The sequence below is a fragment of the Falco punctatus genome (genome assembly GCF_963210335.1).
Source record: "Falco punctatus genome assembly, chromosome: Z".
Classification (NCBI taxonomy): Eukaryota; Metazoa; Chordata; class Aves; order Falconiformes; family Falconidae; genus Falco; species Falco punctatus.
In genome coordinates, this window is record NC_137586.1 from 66,622,606 (window position 1) to 66,635,110 (window position 12,505).

Consider the following 12,505-nt stretch of genomic DNA (forward strand, 5'->3'; position numbering starts at 1 on the left):
GTTGAATGTATCTGTTGATATGAATGATATGAGCGAATGACAGTGTTGAATGAATGAATTAATGAAAAGCCAACAGTTGAATGACTTCCCTTTGGCTGGTGATAACTCTTGGTTTTGCTTATCAGAGACAAATAATTGATTTTTTTCCAGTTCCTTTATTGCCATTTCTGTTCTTATGAAGAAGGGTGTCTTCTGACTAGTGAATTGGAGTGTTACTTAATTACAATGAAATAAAGACAAATAATACTGTACCACTGTCGATGGCTTATTGTGCTTTGCTGAGATCAAAGAAATCAATGGTAGTTTGAAGGATATTTCTCCCTTGCCTTGCTAGCACTTCACTCCCCAGGAAGTTTGATCTTCATCTGTCCCTCAGAGACATCATGCTACTGCTGCTGTGCAAAGTGGTGGTGGGTATAGCAGGACGACTTACTCCTTCGACACCATGGTGTTTTATTTATAGAAGACCAGTAGATATGGATCAGACAGAGCAAAATTAATAAAGGTTCTAGGTAACAGTGATAAAAGTAGTAAAGTTTGGTAACAAGATAATGTGAGCGCTTCAGGCAGCTGCACGTTGATGCTTGTGGAAGGTAGCAGCCACCCAGAGAGAACTGAGAGTGCTAATCAAGGCCTTGCATGTTCACAAATACTGAATTGTTGATACGCAGCTTGTAAGTCAAAAGATGACACGGAACTAATTTCTTGCTGGGTGTAGGGCTTTTGTAATCCTCACCTGACTTCTAGTGTCTTGCCTTTTGCTAGGTGTAGCTAATAACCTTCCTTTGTTCCTCTTGTGCTTGAGAAACAAACTGAAACTTTCAGGTTTTGGTGTTGACTTGCTGTCTTCATTAAACTTATGCTTCCTCTTCCTTGATGGGAAAACAAAAATTTACATCCTAAATGTTCAAGCTCACTTCACAATACTTCTTGTCTAGACAAAACCTAGTGTGTTCCCAGCTGTATTAAATAAAGGACAGAAGCAATTTACTGTTTGCTAAGTAGATAGTTTGCTTTTAGCTGGCAGTATTTCCCATTTCCTCTGTGTTCTGAAGCCCCGCTTCAACACAGCTCTCTTGAATGCTCTTCAAGATCTGAAAAGTCCCTGCTTCCCACCCATTGGTGGGACATTCCTCATCTGTGCCGCAAAGATGGGGGCGGATGCCTGATCAACACAGCCTGAATGGCACAAGATGGCGTACTCGTGAAGGTGTTGGTGCCATTGTCCTAGTTACTGTGAAGTGACAGAAGAGTGGAGATGTTTGTATTTCACACTGTCCTGATACACCTAGTGCTTTTATTTTTAACATCTGTTTGTGGACATCAGGCCCTCCTCTCATTTTCCAATATAGAGACATTAGCTCCCCAACATATTACATGAATATTAATGCTGTTTTTTGCCTACTGTTTGTTATTCTGCAAAGTTACATTGTTGTTTTTGATACTGATAGCCTAGTTCAAATTTGTACTGATGATCATAGATTAATTAAGACTAAGTTCAATATGTCAATCAAAACAAAACTATTTGAATGCATCAAAACAGGGTATTTTTTCTTGTAGATCTTCTTCTTCTCTTACCTGGTAGGATTTTTTCTGTCTCTGTAGTCAAAAGAACTTGGAAGTAAATGGAAATGTTAACAATCCATAGAAACCCTCGCTGATTTTATTCAAAAGTAACTTTTTTTTTTTTTACAGGAAAGTCGGGTGTTAAGGACGGTACCTTTGCTAGCAGCTTGTCTCCCTCCAGACAAATGTAAAATTTTGGTTGGTCGACGTTTTAGTGAAGACAGGTGAGTGGGATTGCCTATGTATTTTCTGGTCCTCTGTAAATTATGGAGTTATTTTTTTCAGTGTCTTTATTAATAGCCAACAGTGTTATTAATTTTTATTTCAAGTGTGCACATTTGCTTTTGATATAAACTTCTGATTTCCAGCAAAGATAAACTATGTATAATTGTCAGAAACATTTGATATGTCTTCCTCTAGGTTGTAGCTTTTACTGTTTCAGTTTTGTGTTCTTGGAAAGCTCAGGTGGTTATTCTGCAACTCCTAGCTTTTCGCATTTCTGTTCTTGCCTGGTATTAGGTTTGTCTTGCTATTGTCTATGGTTCTTTTCTTATTTGCTTTGTCTGACAAACCATTTCGTGTTACTGAAATATAAATAGCAGTTTTTACTTGGGTGTGGGAAGATTGTGTTTGAAAAGGGAGTTTGGTAGTGAAAAATTCTTAGGGAATGTATTTTTTCAAATCCTTTCCTCTTTCTCTTAAAAATAGTTATGAGAAAGTATAGCTTTCAGAACTTTTGAATTTTTTTTTATTATTCTGAGACCTTGGACAATATTGGTCTCCCATGGAATGTATTTAATCTCAATTAGGTGAAGCTAAGTCCTAGAAACCAGTTCTTGGTACAAATGCCAATGAAATTTTGCTACATAAATTTTCAGTAAAAGCAAATAAAAATAATGAATACTGCTGAAAGAAATTAATTCTAAAATTGAGTTTAGTCTTTGGAGAAAACTTTTTGTAGAGTTCAATGAACAAAAATGTCAGAAGGTGATTCATAATGGTGCTCCCACACCTTTGTGCTGCCTGTGTAGTAACTACAGCATATTAGAAATACATTGCTTTTCTGTTAGTCTTCTATGATAATAACTAGAATAATTACCTAAGAAGTTCCAGGCTATAGGGAAATTGTCTTCCCATTAAACCTGAGAATGAAGCAACTTTTCATACTGATGTTCACAGGGTGGAACACTATCAATACAGTCTGCTTCTAGTAAAACTCTGTATAATTTTTTTAAAGTTATTATTACAGTGTTAAAGTTTCTTCAAGTTTGAACCAAGAGATAATTCTCTAACCTAAAGGGTCCTCCCTAGGTCAAAACCAGTTGTGGAACATTTCAACCTCAGAATAGTCTAAACAGGTTCATAATTATGTGTTTCCTGTGAAGATCTTTTACCATAAAACATACTGGAGGTGGTGAAAGAAATGAAAATTTTCCTTAGGTTAATATGAATTTTGGTGATCTGACCCACCTGGATGCAGGGCTAAAAGTAATTAGGTAACAATCATAGCTCCACTTTGAAGTACCTGCAGTATGCCTGCTTTGCATTGTGGGTGTAAGTGAGGCTGCAGAAATTGGGATTGCTTAGTCATAGAGTGCATTCCTACCTTCCTTGGGGGAGGAAGGATGAAAAGGGGAGAAAAGTTATTTTCCAGCTTTGTAACCTGTTATTTCTATATTCTTTTTTTCTTAGCTATAGATGCATTCTGCCAGTGTTTTAATCCATATTCCTTATTTGTACCTAGTACTCGGCTAGTACTCTGACTAGCTGGTTATCTATCAGTGTTGTTTTGGACTTCTAGCATCCTTTCAGGCCATAAGCTGGGTAGATGTGTTCAGAGAACTCACATTAATTCCTGGAATGACTTAAGTTCCTTCCCTGTTGTGATGTATTCTAGGAACAGGCAGCTGCAGATGGGGGGAGAAACATCTCATTGTTTACTGTGAATCGGGAGAGCTGCACTGGTCCCAGCCGGTCTCTTAGAGTGAAAATCTCTGTTAATGGGAATTCTAAATCCTCATAAATTGCAGTGGTTCAGCTCATGTTTTATGGCATATTAAACTAAACAGGGCTTGGTTTATTCCGGTTTTCTTAAAAGCTACACTGTCTGTAAGCAATATGTTGGCTGCTGTACAAGCAACTTAATCAACCTTGCCCCATGCTTGGGGGAGACTTCTGACTTTGTTACTTTAAAGAATAGAAAGTCATGAAAGAGTACTTGCTGATACATTTTATAAGCAGCATTGTTTTGAAGCACATTAAGGCCATACCTTTGCCTTTTCTGAAGCTGTGTGATATTTTCCTTTGCAGCTTCCACCAGAAGGGCATGGATTGAAAGGGAATAGGAACAGTGTAACTATAATCTGTGCTTGCATGCATCGTCCATGTGAATAGTGTCTATAGATGGAAGGGTAATGTGGTGCACACGTTCTTCTTCTGCATACATATAGGAGCCCTACCGTGCAGCAAACCTGGGAAAGTGATGCCCTTGATGGTTACCCATACGTTTGTAAATTATCAGAATAGAATGGTAGTGGGCATATTTGTATTGTCTGAGAATCCAGGAGCTCTTCGCAACAACTCTGAAAAGGTAGCCTTTGGGACCATAAATAATTGTCATAATTGTCATTGTGGATCTGAGTGAAAATTAAGCCATTACACAGAAGCTGATTTTTTTTTAAAAGTCTCCATCACAACAGCTCTAGCATTGAGCAGTGGCATACCAACCAGAAAACTGACAGTTGTTAATCTGTGGCTGTCAGAAGAAGTTTGCTTTCAGGTGAGAGCCAACATACCATCTCAGCTGGGTACCTCTTCAGTACCCCTCTCTTGAAGGGGAAGGGAAGATTGTTACCCAAGTGTATGTAGGTTATTCTTCCTCATTCATCCTAGCATTACAGAATTGCATTTTTCCTATGCTTTTTAATCAGCATTGAAGACTAATGAGGAGCACAGAGGGATTTCATAAGGAACTCCAGATAGAATTGTATAATGAAGAGTAATTGGGATGATTTGAAAGCTTAACATTTAGGTCTCTGATGTTTATGACAGTAAGACTGAAACTCAGGACTTTTTTTAGTTTGTGTTTATGTGGAAAAGTAAACATAAAACACTTCTCCCCTCCCCCCCCCTTCCCCCATTCCACCTTCTTGAGTCACCTTTTCTTGTGGCTGAAAACTAATACACAAATTATGTAGATGATGTATACATTATTCTTGATTGACCTATATTGCAGAAAAGCTAAAGAACCAACTTTGCAAAGTCTTTCCAGAAGAAAATAGCTAATTAAAGCTTTTTGAAACTTATGTCTACAGTATATAATTGACACAGTGATGCTAACCTGATTAAGTGCTCATCCAGTCTTGTCCATTCTTGGTGCAGTCTGGCACATATTCTACTGGAAGTGTATCCTATTTGCACAGTGAATTGAGTCATCAGATGGCATTCCTGAATTAAAAGACCAGTTCTGTGGTTATCTGTATGTTTCCCCCCCAGGTACTCAAAGACATTAACTTCTGACCTTTTTTGTATTGATTATGTTATTGCCAGATATTAGGGTTAATCTTTGATGTGCTAAAATGATTAAGCTAAAAGTGAACAGTTTGTCATGAGTACTTGCTGAATGGTGCTATTATAAAAACAGCACTTCTGTAAGTTGTTATTATTTTCTGTTGAATTCTTTCAATAGTTTTACAGTGAATCCAGTATTGTAGTATAGCAGGCAGGAGTGTGGGAGGGTAGGGTTAGCATCATTGCCAAAGTGGAGATTATATTTTATGTAAAAGTGTCAAATACTTCTTTGTATTTTACATACTTTATTAGTAGAGATGCTGAGCCTGTTAAATACAGGCACCTTTTAGACATTGGCCAGAAGTGCAGCATAAACAAGCAAAGAGCCCAAATCTCTTGTACTGAAATTTTCAAAACTTCTGTGCAAAGCAAACTTCTTTACTTGCATGAAGTCAGGCTGATGCCATGGTAACAGGAGTTTTCATTTTTTACTTTGTGAAGTGACCGTGTATAGTGTAGTGGACGCTGACAAATTGATAGTAAGGATTAGCCAGTCCTACCTAAACAGTGTGGTAGGACTCTAGTTAATTTCTAAATTGGCAGTAGTTTCAGTTATTTCTATTAATTTTTGTTACAAGGCTGTTGTTTTTGTGGTGTTGATATGGCAAAACACAGGAGTATATCAAATGATTATAACTTTGACAAAATATATTTCACCAATAAATTTCACTTAAAGACTTTTCTAACAGCCTTTATCTTAGAATTTTGAACTTTCTAGGAAGGAAAATGCGAAAGGTTTTTTATATTGATACCTCAGAATATTTTTATTCTGTATTCATGTAACAAATGGATTTTTTAACTGTATGTAGTAATTGTAATGTCTGTAACTTAATTGCCTTCATTAGAAATGGTAGGAAATGGTTATGTGCATATTTTTTGCCATTGTATCTGTTTTATTTTGTTCCTCTCTCACTCAGAAACACTGCTTTTCCTCATGACTGTAGTTGCTCTTTGCTTCATGTCTTTTTTTTAATATTTTTTGTACTGGCAGCTTGTGCCGTTCATATTGTTCCTTTTCTGCCTCTCAGCATTCAAATGTGCACGTTATGCATAATTTCCTTTCTCTTTTCCCCTGCCTTCTTTAGTACATTAACATGTTAGAAATTACAGATGTCCTTTGTCTGTTTTCCGTTCTTTGCCTAAGTCTTATGGCAGCTCAAATCCAGATAGCATTTCCTAATTTTTCCCCTCTTATTATTTCATCTGATTATTTTACAAATCCCTTACTGTTTCCATTAGCTACCATCTATCCAAGCCCTTTATATTTGACTTAAAGACTTCTAGGTCTTCCTTAGTTGATAGTATCTCAAATTCTTTATCATTAGTTAGGATAACTTCTGCTTCATAGTTCCTGAACAAAACCTATCGATATTAAATCTGTATGTCTGGTTCAGAGCTTCCGCTTATTATATATAATTCTTCAAATGTAATATTCTTTTAGATTTATACATACTCCCACATCCCTCTGAGTATTTTCGAGCAGCTTCACCCTTTCTGCTCTTACTCAGTCGTCAGATGGTTTCCAGTTTTTGATTGCTGAGATTATCAGCCCCAGGGCTGCTTCCTGTTCTGCACTGGTACGACTGGCCTTCATGCCCATGACAGACCTTACTTTCTCTGCTCACCTTATTCTTTCCTTCTTCAGTTCTGCTGTCTCTGTAGCTAAGAAATTATAAATTTTCATTGAAGTTAACCCAGCACATTTTGCAACCTCCACTGCCACCATCAAGACTTAAATTGTGGATACATGCAGTTCTTCCTCCAGCTCTTCTGCTGTCTTTCCTCAATACTTATGGTTTTTCTAGGATAATGTTGATAGGACATAGTAGTGTGGTTTTTGTCCTTGCCTTGTTGGTTTTACTTCATTCTGCTCTGCACTGGCAAAAGAAGATACTTTTCTCATCTCTTGCTTTCTTCTAGCTTAAGTATTTCATCTAGTGACACTTTATCTTCTTGGCTTCTCTTGGCCTAGTCTCATCCTCTCTATTACCTACCTTCCAAAACTTCTTTTTAATCTCAGGTTATTTTCGACACTTTTGATATTCTTGTACTGTTTAGTTTCTGTTCCTCTGTCATAATTTTGGCTTCAGAATGCTGTTCTTCTCTGTTTAATTTTGTGTATTGGTTTCATAGAGACCTAGTTCTTTTCTCTGCATTTGGTTTTTACTGCTATCTACAGGCATGTGGTCATAGCTTGTCCAGATGGTAAAAACTTGCAGATCTATGCTCTTTTGGAATAGGAGAGGTTCTAATTCTCTGATACATTCTGGTGACTGTTAAGATTAACTTAAAATTCTTGGCTTGACTTTCATCTGTTTCAAATATTATAGCATGCTTTTCTTTGGCCTTGATAGACAGAACAGTCTTTTCCCATGAAGGTCCATCCAAAATTGTGCTGAATAACTGTTTTCTCACCTTATTGGACTGCTTTGTCCCGATTGTTTCACAAGTCGGGATACTATCTTTTGTTGTCAGACTAAAAATAAGTGTGTCATTTTCACAGGTTTCTTTTGCCTGGGGTCCTGTCATCCCTCTCAGTCTTGAAATGTGTGCTTTTTCCTCCTGTTAGTCAAAGATGCCTGTTTCTCTTTGATTGTTGCTTGAATTTGTTCCATGAGTCTGGTTGGATTGATTGGTTGTCCTGGAAACACTTGTAGAGTTAACTGAGCTTTTTCGACAGAAAAAACAGAGACTAATTTGCCATAGATGCAGAATCCTAAGTCAGGCTCCTGATATACTGAAAATACTTGAAGTCAGTGCTTTCCATTATTCTTATAGGTTTCTTACTCCTTTACTTAATCTGTTATCAGGCTTGTTAATTACTTGATAGGGACTGGATACTTTGTGGTTTTTTTTACAATTCCTTAAATGTGAACTATCTCTGGTCTAAGAAAGTGAGGGTCTTCAGTGCTTGAATAATGCAAATTTATGCATTAGAATTTGTATCTGCAGCTTGCATAAGCAGTTGTAGCACTAGGTATGTATTTTTTATGCTAATGTATTAGGTAGTATTTTTAGTATATCACACGTTTGACGCTTTCTAAGCACATTAGTGTGTGCTTACAGATGCAGGAACAGACATAGCCTGAATCAAATTTGGTCATGTTCATGTTGGCATGGGAACACTGAGTGTCTATCCTTTTCTTCCTCCTTCTACTCCACCAGCTAAATTTGTGCTTTTACATAGAACTTTTTAATAATGAATTGTATTCAAACGATGATGCTTGAACAATACTTCACTGAACTTTTTGTTAAATACACTATAAGAGAGGGCTGACTCATGCATGAAATGTTTCATCTAGATCCCGAAGCTCTGACTTCTGCATTGCCAGCAGTAAGTTTAAACGTATGCAACCCCTTTTAGCAGAGCCTGTGTCTAGCGTGTTACGTTTGCACTGAGAATACTCCAGGAAAGAAAGTTTACTGAACTCCTAGTGGATTACAAAGTTTGCATGGTAGCAATGATTAAAGTGATAAAGTGTAACCAACATGCCCATTTGGTCACACTTGAAAGGAAGATCAAACCCAAAAGTCTGTCCCGTGAAATATATTCAACAATAAATGTGCTTTACATGATCTAAATTTCAAGCCCTGTAATGAAAATGGAATTTTATTATTAGTACATATGATAGAGTAAGCAAGTGCAATTAAAAAATGAAAAGGCGTGTGGGAGGACAGAGGGGTAGTAGGGCATCTGTTGTCTCAGTTTGTCTAGGTAATTATTCTTTCCTGAATACAGAGTTAAGGTGTAGTTTATATAGTTGGGCATATAGTGGGCAGTATGGTTTTCTGAAACTGCAGTAACATTTACATTTGAAGGATGTCTATTAAGATTCTTTTTATAAAGACATGATAGTTCAAAAAAGGGGAATGGAAGGCATGGGGAAGGGTGTGCTAATGTCTTTTCCTAGCATCGTTCGTAGGACTATCTAACAGTTGCAGTACAATTTTTGAGCAGTAGGTTTGCTGTTCACTATGGAGATATTAGGAAAACACCTATAGTCTTGTATTCATGAATAAAATATAACGGACTGGATTCGTGTTCTTTTTAGGCTACTAATAAACTTCCTGCAGGCAACATTTTTTGAATAATAATGTCACTGAAATTTGGAATAAGAAAACTCCTTAACACCCATGTAGCATTAAGAAGCGGGCATTCCTTCATTGCAGAGCTGCGTGCACAGGGGATCGCTCCACCTAATGTGCATGCTGTATGTTTCATTCAAACAGAATTATGTAGTCCACACACATTTATGCATTATGTTTCTTGGAAAAATCATTCATATTCATTCAGTAGGTGGTACTATGTTAATTAAGTGTTGTACCTGCTCCTTACAGGTATCTCAGTGTCTTCTAAGGGGTCTCAAACAATAGCCGACCCCAGAGTTACAGCTGACTGATCACTGAACCTTTATTTACTGCCGTTATATGGAGTCCAGGTTTGTTTCGTTAGCGACCTATACAACAGTGTCCTCAGCCACCATCAGTTTTAAATGACTCTTTCCCTCTTGACATAAAGTTATATAACCAGGGCTGGCAAAGCAAAACCAGGCTATATTACATGGTAGCTATAATAATGTTTGTCCACTAAACAGGAATTTCTGGCATATACTGAACAGAGATAGCAACTGTATCTGAAGTCTAACATGTCAAAAATTTGATTTAATTAGATATCATAGTTACATAAACAGACTTGTCACTGTTTCTTTTTAAGTTTCATTTTATACTTTGTGATAGCTTGGGAGGGGTGGTTTTGCTTTCCCCCCCTCCCCCTGTAAAGGTAATCTTATTCTCAAACCTTTCCTCTTTGCAAATATTTACACTTCTGTAGTTTGCTCATTCTGGGCATTGTGGTAAAATTATATAGTCTAATGAATGATCACTAACAGGAAAACAGATGCAAATATCTCTATATCCACCACCTTGTTATTAGAACACTGAGGATGCAGCTACAAGTTCATTTGTATTGCTCTTTGAAATCAAGCTACACAAATCTCCACTACATTCTGTACGGTATGGTTGCCAGCTTTGCTACAGTTCAGTAGTTTAGATCAGAAATTAATTGGGACCCTTGGGAATATTTGTAACTTCAACCAGTTTTGAATGAATAAAATCCAACTTTTGTTAATTGTATAAAGCTGTGTTAACTACATACTGTAGGTATGGCACTTTTTTAGTGCTTGTACACAAATAAAAATATTCTTACTTTATCAAATATCAACTAATTGAGCATTACCACTTACCAAATAATATAAAACTATTTACAAGATATGGTTCTTTATTCAGGTAACTTTCTTGTAAGTTTTTTTGTGTTGTGTACTTGACTGTCGGTATGTTCATTAAACTACATTTGTGCATTTTTACTCCTCATCTCAATCAACGAGTAGATGCAACCAGAGATCAACCTTTCACACATTTTGTTGGTTCTGTCTATAAAAGCAATTAATGCTGACTAACTGAACGTGTGCTTATTTACATCTGAAACTGTACTTTACCATATCAAATTTCAGAATCCTTAATATTATTTGGATAATATTTTCTTTGGGTAGGGTTTGGTATTTGGTTTGTTGGGCTTTTTTTAATATTGCAGCCTTCAGCTTTGCAGTCATTCTGTAGCAGCTTCTGCCACTCGTTTCCCCTCACCTTTGTCCCCTGCTCCAGTGTGGGCCCTCTCCATGGGCAGCAGCTCCCTTCAGGGTGTTTCCACAGGGAACACATCTGTAGCTCCCTCTTCTACTGAACCCAACGAACCCAACACAGCATGTTATATATAAAGCAAGACCTTATCACTCTCTACAACTACCTGAAAGAAAGTTGCGGCGAGGTGGATGTCAGTCTCTTCTCCCAAGTAACAAGCAACAGGACAAGAGGAAATGGCCTCAAGTTGTACCAGGGGAGGTTTAGATTGGATATTGGGAAAAATTTCATCACTGAAAGGGTGGTCAGGCATCAGAACAGGCTGCCCAGGGAGCTGGTAGAGTCACCATCCCTGGAGGTATTTAAAAGATGTGTAGATATGGTACTTAGGGATGTGGTTTAGTGATGAACTGTTAGGTTAATGGTTGAACTTTGTGATCTTAAAGGTCTTTTCCAACCTAAATGATTCTATTATCCTTCTGCTAATGTTTCTGTTCTTAAAGATTATGCTTCACAGTAGTAGAAGAGAAAGATTTGATATTACGGGCTTTTTGTTTTCAGATGCGTACTGTTGCTTCATGCGGGGAAAGAAATGCGCAAGTCAATGTAGGGACCAGTGTCCATGATTCACCAGCTGTGTAAGAATAATGCAGTGGTCTGGATTTGCCTTGGCAGGATGATGCCTCTGGGCCTATCTCAGCAACAGCTTTTTGAATTAATGTCAAAATTTGCACTGGAGGTTTTTTTTCTTTTTTCACATCGAGTGAGAAAAAAAATTATCTTGTATTACTAATTTATTCTCTTTGTTTCATTTGGAAATCATTTGTTTTGACTACTTACAGAAGTTACAGTGAGAAACACAGTTGCCGATGAAAAAAGGTTTCATTACTTTCTGGAAGTGAAACGTGCAACTTTTTTAGAGAAAAGTAATGGATGTAATTTATGTTAAAGGGATGTGGCATTTCTAGATACAGTAATTGCTGGTGCTATTTCAAATATGTGCTTTATTTCCTGGGCTTCAGATTCTAATTTTCTTAGGTAGTTTTGCTGTATTTAGAAGGTTTTTTTTGGAGTCTTTTCTCTGTACATTTCTCTGCATTGTTTTCTTGTTAATACCTTGAGCTAGAATTAAGGTATGACTTTTTGTACTATTCTAGGATTGTAGCTTTAGAAATTACTTCCCCTCCCTCGCTCCTGCTTGGGCTTAGGGTATGTTTGGATAATTTTTTCTCTACTAGAAGGAGTGGAAAATTTTTTCATCTCTGGTGGTGACACTTCAAGAATTCTTCATGTAAAAGGCATCTTAAGGTGCAGTAAAAGGTGTATAGAAGTCTGCTGGAATTACTATAGTTTCTCTGGCTGTCTTTCTGTATGAGTCCTACATGCTGCTTGGGAGAGGAGACTTCTTGGTCTCAGTGTACTTGTTCTGTAGAGGAGAAGTGGTGTAGTCTATGATTATGTCTTCCAGGTATTGCTAGATACTGCTGTCTAGGTTTCTCTGCAGTTAATTGCTTAAAGAAGCTGGGTATAACTTAACCAAATGATGGCTGCTGCTCTTCTGTTGAAAGAATATTAATTTTCTTCATAAGAAAACTGTATATTGGTGGTCTTACTGTTTTCGGTGGTGCTAGATAAGCCATAAAATGTTTTGTTAAGTTCTACGTTGTATGAGCATTAAATAGGAAGAGGTTACTGAATGCAGTATAAAGGAAGTGTCCTTCAGTTGAATGTG

General features: G+C 37.2%; 1 protein-coding gene across 1 annotated transcript in view; it reads left to right on the forward strand.

The window, feature by feature from the left end:
• Positions 1 to 12,505, forward strand: part of DTWD2 (DTW domain containing 2) — a 96,564-nt gene that overhangs the window by 36,275 nt on the left and 47,784 nt on the right. Inside the window, exon 3 of the mRNA XM_080371803.1 lies at positions 1,696 to 1,790. Within this exon, the coding sequence (XP_080227929.1) occupies positions 1,696 to 1,790 (95 nt within the window). The remainder of the gene's footprint in view (positions 1 to 1,695; positions 1,791 to 12,505) is intronic.